The sequence below is a fragment of the Schistocerca piceifrons genome, chromosome 6, assembly GCF_021461385.2.
Source record: "Schistocerca piceifrons isolate TAMUIC-IGC-003096 chromosome 6, iqSchPice1.1, whole genome shotgun sequence".
In the NCBI taxonomy this organism is placed as follows: Eukaryota; Metazoa; Arthropoda; class Insecta; order Orthoptera; family Acrididae; genus Schistocerca; species Schistocerca piceifrons.
The window spans coordinates 251,595,797-251,607,219 of NC_060143.1; the positions used below are offsets into that span (position 1 = coordinate 251,595,797).

General features: G+C 40.6%; 1 protein-coding gene across 1 annotated transcript in view; it reads right to left on the reverse strand.

The window, feature by feature from the left end:
- Nucleotides 1-11,423, reverse strand: part of LOC124803257 (dynein axonemal heavy chain 1-like) — an 866,140-nt gene that overhangs the window by 719,322 nt on the left and 135,395 nt on the right. Inside the window, exon 11 of the mRNA XM_047264440.1 lies at nucleotides 1,076-1,303. Coding sequence (XP_047120396.1) covers nucleotides 1,076-1,303 — 228 coding nt within the window. The remainder of the gene's footprint in view (nucleotides 1-1,075; nucleotides 1,304-11,423) is intronic.

The window sequence follows — 11,423 nt, forward strand, 5'->3', positions numbered from 1 at the left end:
GGATGTATCAGAATGATTTTTTGGTATGGTAGGGATGGCAGCTGTCAAAGTGCATTTACTGTTGGTGGTTGGTGGGTTTAATATGGACAGAGGTGTGGATGGAGCCATCAGAGAGGAGTATGGCAATGTGCAGGAAGATGGCATGCTGGGGTGCTGAGATGGTAAGGTCGAGGTGAAATGGATGGGAGAGAACGGGTTGAGGTCGTGAAGGAATGAGGGTACGGTGCCTTGGCCCTGAGTTCAGATCATGAAGATACTATCAATGAATAGGAACCAGACCAGGGGTTTGAGGTTTGAGGAGTCTTGGAAGGTTTCCTCTACATGGACCATAAATAGGTTGGCATAGGGGGGTGCCATGCGGGTGCTGATAGCTGTGCCATGTAGTTGTTTGTATAACTTCCCTTAAAAGGAGAAGTAGTTGCGTTTCCCCTCTCCGCTCCTCTCCCTTTCAGCCCCCATTTTCCCTCCCCTCTCCCCCACAGCCACCCGATGCTGTCTGAGACTTCTCCTGACACTTTCTACAGTATTCTCTGCATGTTCCACCAGACAGAAATCTTCTCTTCCCCCACCCATACTCTGCTATCCATCCCTTTTCTTCCCTGTGCCACTTGCGATTGCTGTTTTTGCTCAACGCAACAGTTGCCACTCCGGCATTCTGGCCTGAGGTGCCCAAGATCGTAGTATGTGAGGTGGGCTTGCTTGCGTGAAGAATTGTGTGTGTGTTTTTCTTTTTCTGATGAAGCCTGTGGCTGAAAGCTAATGTGTCAGTGTCTTTCAACTATGCTGGTCTGTGCCTGTCATCTTTATGATAAATAGCAATCTATCTTTTACTTACATCAGTTTTATTTGTTTTCTTCACATGCTTTCATATATTCCCCTGTAGTATGTCAAAACAAAATCACACCAGAACTTATAATAAACAGTACAAGACTGCACTACAGCAGACAGGTATTTTATGCATATCATGATTGATTATAAAAAGAACTAGAATATCTAATACGGTATGAAATTTGAAATTTAAATGTAAATATTCTATTCACTACTGCCTGTATAGCAGAAACGATAATTATGTTACCTTTGCAATATTTTCAAAGCATTTACGTAAGTGAGGTTGCACAGCAGTTGGATTTCTTGCTTGAGCAAGGATCTCCAGTAACTCATCATCACTCAAAAAGTAGAATCGTGGGAAAACAGACCGTTTTGTTTCCAGGTAGTCAGACAGTCCCTTCTGAACTTGCTCAAGGAGATAATTGCATTCTCGCAAGCTAGTGAGTAGCTTTTTGTCAGGACAATATTCCATAATCTGAAACAAATTATTTTATTGAAACCATAAACCACTATCTAAGGTTAAATCAAACAATAGAAAGTCCAGGATGGAATAACAACAATATGGAAAGATCAAACAATGGAAAATCAAGGATGCAACAATGACAGTATTACGAAAAGGATTTATTGCTACTGATCCTATTGTGGGGATGCTGAGTCACGGAGAGGCACTACAAAGAGACTGCTACAAAAAGAAGCTTTCAGCATAAGGTCTTCTTCTGCATAAGACAAGACAAGACAAGACAACACACACACACACACACACACACACACACTCAAGCAAACGCAACTCACACTCACATGACCACTGTCTCTGGTACCTGAGGCCAGACCACAGTCATGAGAGTGTGAGTTGCATTTGCATCAATGTGTATGTGTGTATGTTGACTAACGCAGAAGAAGCCATTCTGGTGAAACTTCTTGTGTAGCAGGGTCAATCCATGTCAAATGGCCTAAATTTGGACAAGCTCCCCACTTGATCATCTCCAATTTTGATGTAATTTTTACAGGAAGCACTGCCAAATTACAGCTTCATAAGTAGTATGGTGGGGCCACTAGCCACCTTTTCATGAAGGCTCGTTTTTTGACATTGGGACTGAAATGAATAATCAACATTGTTTTACCATTGCTCAGGATCTAAGAGACCTGTCATGCTGAAACTTTGTGATGCTGTTCAACTTTTTTGGTACAATAGCTTAGTTGTAGTACACTAGGTCAAACTATTGTAAATTCATCATAGTGTGCTATCAAAGTGGCTCATCAATCTTTTCATACCAAATTTTGGCTATACTTTATTGCCTTGCATCTACTGAAAGAGTAACTTTCTGAAGCTAATACTTTAGTTATCTGCAGCCTGCCAGTATGTCATAAAGCTCTGCAAGTGGCACCCAGATTGCTCAAATAATAACTGAGTTATCGAAGTTTAAAGTGTGCTAAAAAAATTTTATCAGTCAATTTTGGCTCACTTTGAAAAGGTCATATTCAAAAGGAATCACTCAAATTTGATTTTCCTCGGCTCCATTGAAAAGAGATCACCTTGTTTGATAAGAAAAAGTTGTTTTTATTTTGGAGACTTTGCATTTAAGAACAAATAAACTTATATTTTCATTACATTATATATCTAGATATTGCGACTTAAATGAATAAATGATCAACTTTGATTTACCATTACTCAGGATCTAAGAGACCTGTCATGCTAAAACTTCGTGATCATGTTCAAGTTTTTGGGTACAATATCTTAGCTGTAAAACAAAAGGTCAAACTATGGTAAATTCATCATAGTGTGCTATCAAAGTGGCCTGTAAATCTTGTCGTACCAAATAAACTTACATTTATATTACATTAAAAAATACATGTGCCAGTCATACTCTTTCTGGTTCCCAAGCCAAATATTTCAGTTCTTATTAATTCATTTGCTGAAATTTGTTACTAATAGCAATTACAGTTGATTCTAACAAGCTATAATATCGGCCCATTCTTGTTGCTGATGGAGCTGGAATGACAGAAATAATATGTTGGTTTGAAATCCAACAAGCATCCAGCCTAGCTGGCCAATACAATGAATGTGCAAGTCCACTGGGGTGCATGAAACTGACTAGAACATCATTTTCTTCTTCTGAAACTTCAGACACACCACCAATCCACCATTTTCCATCATATATACAATGTATTGACCAGGTTGTAAGGCTGTAATATTTCTGAGTGAAACTGTTGCTTGACTTTGGTTAACATTCGCCACAAAAAAATTTGTATCATTGGATACTCTTCTAATACAAACTTGCTTTTCATTTAATGGCACAAAATGGTGATTCTCTCTTTTTCCTGACACTGTGCAGTCATTTTTGAACCTTGCTTCCTGCTCACTTTTTAATGTTTCAATTTATTCTTTTGAAACAAAAACGAATTGGATTCCTCTTATATTCTTTGTACAGTATTTAAACAAATCAGTTGGTGTCAAAATCTGGTCCTCAGTTGGTCTTTGAAGGCTTGCTGTTGCTGCCAGGCACTTTACAGTTCCTCCAATTTCATCACATGGAGATTTTCCATGGCTTGTAGCAAAAAAGTCCCATTCAGCTGAGATTCTAAAGTCATTTTGATGGTGGGAGAGATTCAGAAAATTTTTAATTTTTTGTACTGCACTGCTGATCCATCACTGAAGTAGTAAATGTGTGTGATTTTTTCCAAGGAGACTCTTTAGATCTTCTATTAATTTCACTATAAAAGCATGTACAGCGATTGCATCATGTTTCAGGCTGTCGCTTATTATACAGTAGCTGATGCTCTGATGTCCAAGTTATTTCTGAAGTACACAACAAATGGGTGTAAAATTGCTTGGCTGTTATTCCAGTGAAAACCTTGAGCTGCATCCTGGACAATGAAGGAATAATTTTCAGCAAAGTCCACTAATATGATCAGTTCAGTTGGCTTGCAGCTTTCTTTTACGCATTTTAGGTGCTTGCTCTGGTGCTTTACAACATGAGTGGAAAGTCTGTCAATTTTCGAAATCAGATCTTCAATAAAATCCTTGGTGGTCATCTGCTTGGTTTCTAATGTATCTCTATCAGTGTGCACCAACTGTTTGAACTTGTGGCTGTTATCAACTGCAAGAGTTGACTGCCTCATCTTCGAGAACGAACTTCTTTGAAAACTGTTGATCTCAGTGTGTTCCGAACTCTGTATTCGAGCAGATGTGTTTGTACCGACATGATCAAAATAAAGTTAATTCATTATAAACGAGGAAATACTTAATGTTGGGTTCGATATTACCATACATAACATCCCAATCCCCACACTGGTGACCCTCGATGCTCATGAACGCCGCTTACGACGCCAGAAATGTGTGCTGTAACATGGCCATGGACAAACAATGCAGCAACCCTTTGTTGGATTTCTACGTCCATCGACTTCACTTCGAGCTGCATCTGGATGCAGTTTACAAGAAGTGTAATTAAGTGTGTAAATTCCCGACTCTTGTGTGAATCGTGCTTTTTGGTAACTTTCGTCGTCATCTCACACACCGACAATGCAACCGAGGCGCACACGTCGTCCATCGAAACCTGCTCAACGCGTCGGTAATTTCACTTCCGGACAGTGCAGTGCTCCTTCGCCGATTAATCTGGACAATTCTGACTTGCTTTTGTGTAATGAATTAACTTTGTGTAGTGCTTCGACATCGGACAATCATGCCAAACAATGGACTGCAACAAACGGGGCCTATGTTGCAAATCCCAGTTCACACAAACTCCGAACTACGGCTAAGTTGCATGCCTGGTCGAATTCACAAACACCCGTCACGGCTACCACATCTTCCGTGTCGCGTGCAAATTTGTTCGACCCGGTTTCCGCACAGCCCGTCTTCCTGAGTTCGAATGTTCGCGCCAACTTTCCCGCCGCTTCTCCGAACTTGTCCCTCATTTGCAGCATTCAACTACCAACATTTCTCTTGGACCAACTTCCAATATGGTTCATGGCTGCAGAGTATACATTCTCCTCTTATGGCATCACCGATGACAGTGAAAAACACCTCGTACTCTTCAGGCACCTAAAGGACTATCATATAATAATGGACATTATCTGTGACAATTTGAGTGACAAGTACACCACAGCAAAAGCCGCTTTAATTCAGCACCTGTCACCAACAAAACAGAAACAAATTGAAAAAGGACATCCTACTGATCAACGACAATGCACCAATTACACCGACAACAATGCCAGCTGTTTCTCAGTGCAACACTGCACATGCCACAACTCCGTCTATGCAGCACCCGAGCCGCACCAACTCTGGTCGACCGCTACCGACAGTGACATCGTCTCGGCCACTGCCTGCTGGCTCACTGACCTCGACCCAGTCAGAACAAACAACTGCGCGACATACGATCCCGCCACAGCTACTGCACCCGCATCTTGTCAACAACTCGCCGACACTACGCACGCTTACTGCCTGGCCGTTCACTACTCGATCACGCCTGCAACTTGTTCACCCACCCCAGAAGACAATTTCAGCCGTATCAATGCTTCATACAGCAGTGAACGTGTTCCCACTCCGCTGCCGCCAAGTAATGAGTTTCACATTCGAAAATATTTCTTTCAAATTATTCAGAAGAAGGTACTTTTGCATCAAAACTTTCTATCCTTATATTCTAATTGATACACAGTCTTTTTTACCTGGACGAATTCGGCTAAATTCTTCATTCTGAAAAAAATGTTACCACTCTTTCTTTTACGGCATCTGGAATCTTCTTGCCACACTTGTTCTTTGGCAGAGCTAATATACCATTTTCTGCCTGTAACTTCCTAGCTGCTTTTACCATCTTCTCTGAAACACCAAATTCTTGCATTGTCTCTTTTATAGTCCAGCTTTGTGGTACTAATGTCAGTATTTTCAATTTTTCAGGCTGCCTTGACAATTGCAACTTCTCTTTCAATTCTTTAATCAGCCACTTATAATCTTCACAATCAGGACATGTCTTGCTTGTACTAGGTGTTTGAAGAACTTTTGGGGTGAATCCTCCAGCAGCAGCAATATTATTCGCAATTGCCACGTGAGCTTCACTTATTTTTCATTTTGCGTAACCTTTCACATCCCTTTTTGATACTCTCTGAAATTTTAGAGGGGAGACCCCAAAAGCAGTCGACTTGAATGGAGTGATACTTCTGAATATGCATCATCTTCAACTGGTTTGAAGTTGACTGCGATTTTTCTGCTTTCTTTGCTAAAAATTGTTTTCTACAAGTTCGACAGATCTTCTGACTAGGTTTCACATTGCTCTTAGTCACGGCTTGCAATTGTTTTGCTGTTTCCACATTGACAATCCGTAAACCCTTTTTAACAGAATGGTTCTTTGCACCGAAAGGATTACAACAAGATCTCTGTAGAAAGTCATATTTGTCCACCAGTATTGTTTTGTGATGAAAGTATATTTGTCCATTTTCAGTAAGACGTATCTCACTTCTTTGCTTTATTAATTCCTGTTGCTCTACTGAAAATTCTTTGATTGGAGTGATGCCTTATTGATGTGTGGATGTTTTCAGAAGACATGCAGAATTATCTGCAAGGCCAATGAGACATGTTACTGAAACCTCATTGATATCCATTACACTACAATTAAACTTATGTTTCCAATTGCCGTTTCCTTCAATATTAGATAAAGTAGAAGTGGTGTATATTACCAACTGAAAAATATTAAACAATCATAGATAAAGGAAACTTACTTGAGAATACAACAGAAAAAAATTAAATAATCTGATAAACATTTCTAAAGGGTCACCCCGTACCTTGAAATAATTTTTTCTTACTGAAAAAAGATGTTTATTCAGTAATGACAACGCACTTCACATCATTTAAAAAGGCACACACAACATCTGAACACTCTTCACTACACAACTGTGTGCTTCAGACTGATTGTTGAAGCATGTTACCAAACTCCATTGTTGACACTAAACTGGTCTGCCTCCAAAGTAAAAACAACTTTTTCTGATGAGAAAAGGTGAGCTCAGATAACTCAGTTATTATTTGAGCAATCTGGATGCCACTTGCAGAGCTTTCTAACATGCTGACAGGCTGTAGATAACTAAGGTATCAGCTTCAGAAAGCTATTCTTTCAGCAGATACAAGGCAATAAAGCGTAGTCAAAATTTGGTACAAAAATATTTATGAGCCACTTTGATAGCACACTATGATGAATTTACCATAGTTTGACCTTTTGTTTTACAGCTAAGATATTGTACCCAAAAATTTGAACAGGATCATGAAGTTTCAGCATGACAGGTCTCTTAGATCCTGAACAATGGTAAAACAAAGTTGATCATTTGTTCATTTCAGTCGCAATGTCACAAAAAATGAACCTTTACGAATAGGTGGCTAGTGGCCCCACCATACTACTTATGAAGCTGTAATTTTGCACTGCTTCATGTAAGGTCTGTATGTACATCCTGTAAAAATTTCATCAAAATTGGAGATGGTCAAGTGAGGACCCTTAGGCCACGTGACATGGAATGACCCAGCAGTCTTTTTGTTGTGCCTGTCTGCAACTCAGCGTCTCCACTATTTGGTGAGTAGCAGTCTATCCTTTTCCTTATACTAAAAATATGGAAAGGACAGAGGAGGCATTGAGTCACAGACAGGCATAATCAAAAGAACACTAAAATATTTAAGCTTTCAGACAATGTCGTTCTTCTGAAGTAGAAACACACACACATTCACACAAGTACAGCTGTCACACACGTTATGCCCATCTGCGACTCTATGCCTCCGAGATGTGGTTATTAGCAGTCTATTCTTTTCACTATACAAGGTTACTGACACAATACACAGCGGAGAACAAAAGACAACAAAGAAAGGAAAAATCATCAAAGTACTCCAAACAAAAAATTGTGTGTTGAAAAACAGGCAATGTGTACAACTTTGTTTTCAAGTTGCATACAAAAAAATTACATTTAAACTAGCTATATGTTTCAAATGTGCAGATACTGTGTTGCTGGGTAAACAGAAGTAACATTAATTAGGTATGTAAAGCAGCAGTACAGTCCATAGTAAGTCATTGCTGCCATTCTTGCAAGCTTTTGTGGTAGCAAAAATTCTCAATATTTGTGATATTTGTTTCGTTTTTGTATGTGTTTACTGATTTAGCGTATTTGCGGAATTTCACATGTTAAAAGGACCTAATATTGTACTAACAAAGTTAGTTGCTTTGGAGAAATTTGTACCCTTTGTAATACAATGTGATATCCTATTAAACTTTTAATTGTCTTATTAATTCACTTGGCACATGTTCCACATGATAATAATTACAAAATATATTTAACACCTCAAGAAATATGCTCATAATACATGTACTATGGATTTCTGGACTGGTGTCAGTGACTGGGAAAAGAGCTTACTGGGCTGGTACATCATGGTCTAACAGTGCTACGTCTCATCCTTGTTGTTTTAGCTGAAGCTGCAGCAAACATTTTCAGAACTATTGTGTTCCTTCAATGATCAGTTAACATTTAACAGAATTATATGTGCACTCCATTTTTATCACTCTATGGTCACAGACACTCACAGAAATTAGAAGCTCTCCTCACACACATGCAATCACACCTACATTTAAATTGTTTTTTAATTTATGTAAATGTATGTATGTTTGTTTGTGACTCCTATTTCCTATTGATATTACTTTAGGCTTTATAAGCCTCTACACCTCTCTGTGTAGTAATATGTTGTGATGAATATGGAGGACTCATTAAATTGGTTGACATGGCTACTTACAATAGAGAAGTGTTGTCAATTTATCAGGAGAAGGGAAATACATATAGAAAACACATTAATAAATTTGATTTAAAACAAAACATACTTCAAACATCTGAGATTGTATGAATGAGGGAAAAGAACATTCCAAAATATGCAACAGTATCAAACAACAATTGACCTTTGAAGAAACACCAGGCTTTAGAAGATCTTTGGTGTGGTTCCAGTTGAAATAAGAGAATGAGATGCAGACTTATTGGACAATATTCTACCAACCTGTTTAGCCACTTATCTACATAATATTCTTTACACATGTAAGTTTTCCCATCTTGTTTTCTGATAAATGTAATGTATTCTGTGAGAAGGATGGCTTAAATTATTCCATATCCAAATACATAAAAAATAGAAAGAAACATGCCACATGGGAAAAATATATTAAAAAAAGATGCTGTGACTTACCAAATGAGAAAGTACTGGTATACACACAATAAAAAACACACAAACACACACACAAATTTCAAGCTTTCGCAACCCATGGTTGCTTCATCAGGAAAGAGGGAAGGAGAGGGAAAGGCGAAAGGATGTGGGTTTTAAGGGAGAGGGTAAGAAGTCATTCCAATCCTGGGAGCAGAAAGACTTACCTTAAGGGGTACAAGGGACAGGTATACACTCGCACACACACACATATCCATCTGCACATATACAGACACAAGCAGACGTATGTAAAGGCAAAGAGTTTGGACAGAGATGTCAGTCGAGGTGGAAGTACAGTACCCAAACATCCCGGCCGCACCATTGTAGCTGGTTACCAAGCCCCCACAGAACGTATCTCTGCCTATGTAGATCAACACCTTTAACCCATTACATGCAGTCTCCCATCCTTCATCAAAGACACCAACCACTTTCTCGAACGCCTGGAATCCTTACCCAATCTGCTACCCACGGAAACCATCCTTGTAACCATTGATGCCACTTCCTTATACACAAATATCCTGCACGTCCAAGGCTTCGCTGCGATGGAGCACTTCCTTTCACGCCGATCACCTGCCACCCTACCTAAAACCTCTTTCCTCATTACCTTAGCCAGCTTCATCCTAACTCACAACTTCTTCACTTTCGAAGGCCAGACATAACAACAATTAAAGGGAACAGCCATGGGTACCAGGATGGCCCCCTTGTACGTCAGCCTATTTATAGGTCGCTTAGAGGAAGCCTTCTTGGTTACCCAAGCCTGCCAACCCAAAGTTTGGTACAGATTTATTGATGACATCTTCATGATCTGGACTCACAGTGAAGAAGATCTCCAGAATTTCCTCTCCAACCTCAACTCCTTTGGTTCCATCAGATTCACCTGGTCCTACTCCAAATCCCATGCCACTTTCCTCGACATTGACCTCCATCTGTCCAATGGCCAGCTTCACACATCCATCCACATCAAACCCACCAACAAGCAACAGTACCTCCATTATGACAGCTGCCACCCATTCCATATCAAACGGTCCCTTCCCTACAGCTTAGGTCTTCATGGCAAATGAATCTGCTCCAGTCACGAATCCCTGAAACATTACACGAAAACAGCTTTCCCATCCCGTAACTACCCTCACAACCTGGTACAGAAGCAAATAACCAGAGCCACTTCCTCATCCCTTCAAACCCAGAACTTCCCCCAAAAGTGCCCCACTTGTGACAGGATACTTTCTGGGACTGGATCAGACTCTGAATGTGGCTCTCCAGCAGGGATACGACTTCCTCAAATCCTGCCCTGAAATGAGATCCATCCTTCATGAAATCCTCCCCACTCCACCAAGAGTGTCTTTCCGCCATCCACCTAACCTTCATAACCTCTTGGTTCATCCCTATGAAATCCCCAAACCACCTTCCCTACCCTCTGGCTCCTACCCTTGTAACCGCCCCCGGCGTAAAACCTGTCCCTTGCACCCTCTCACCACCACCTACTCCAGTCCTGTAACCCGGAAGGTACACACGATCAAAGGCAGAGCCACGTGTGAAAACACCCCCGTGATTTACCAACTGACCTGCCTACACTGTGAAGCCTTCTATGTGGGAATGACCAGTAACAAACTGTCCATTCGCATGAACAGACACAGGCAGACAGTGTTTGTTGGTAATGAGGATCACCCTGTGGCTAAACATACCTTGGTGCACCGCCAGCACATCTTGGCACAGTATTACACCGTCCAGGTTATCTGGATACTTCCCGCCGACACCAACTTATCAGAACTCTGGAGATGGGAACTTGCCCTTCAATATATCCTCTCTTCCCGTTACCCACAAGGCCTCAACCTCTGCTAATTTCAAGTTGCTGCCCCTCGTACATCACTTATCACTCAACATCTTGGCCTCTGTACTTCCGCCTCGACTGACATCTCTGCCCAAACTCTTTGCCTTTACATATGTCTGCTTGTGTCTGTATATGTGCGGATGGATGTGTGTGTGTGTGCGCGAGTGTATACCTGTCCCTTTTTCCCCCCAAGGTAAGTCTTTCCGCTCCTGGGATTGGAATGACTCCTTACCCTCTCCCTTAAAACCCACATCCTTTCGTCTTTCCCTCTCCTTCTCTTTCCTGATGAAGCAACCGTGGGTTGCAAAAGCTTGAAATTTGTGTGTGTGTTTGTGTGTTTTTTATTGTGTCTATCTACCAGTGCTTTCTGGTTTGGTAAGTCACAGCATTATACAGGGTGTTTCAAAAATGACCGGTATATTTGAAACGGCAATAAAAACTAAACGAGCAGCGATAGAAATACACCGTTTGTTGCAATATGCTTGGGACAACAGTACATTTTCAGGCAGACAAACTTTCGAAATTACAGTAGTTACAATTTTCAACAACAGATGGCGCTGCGGT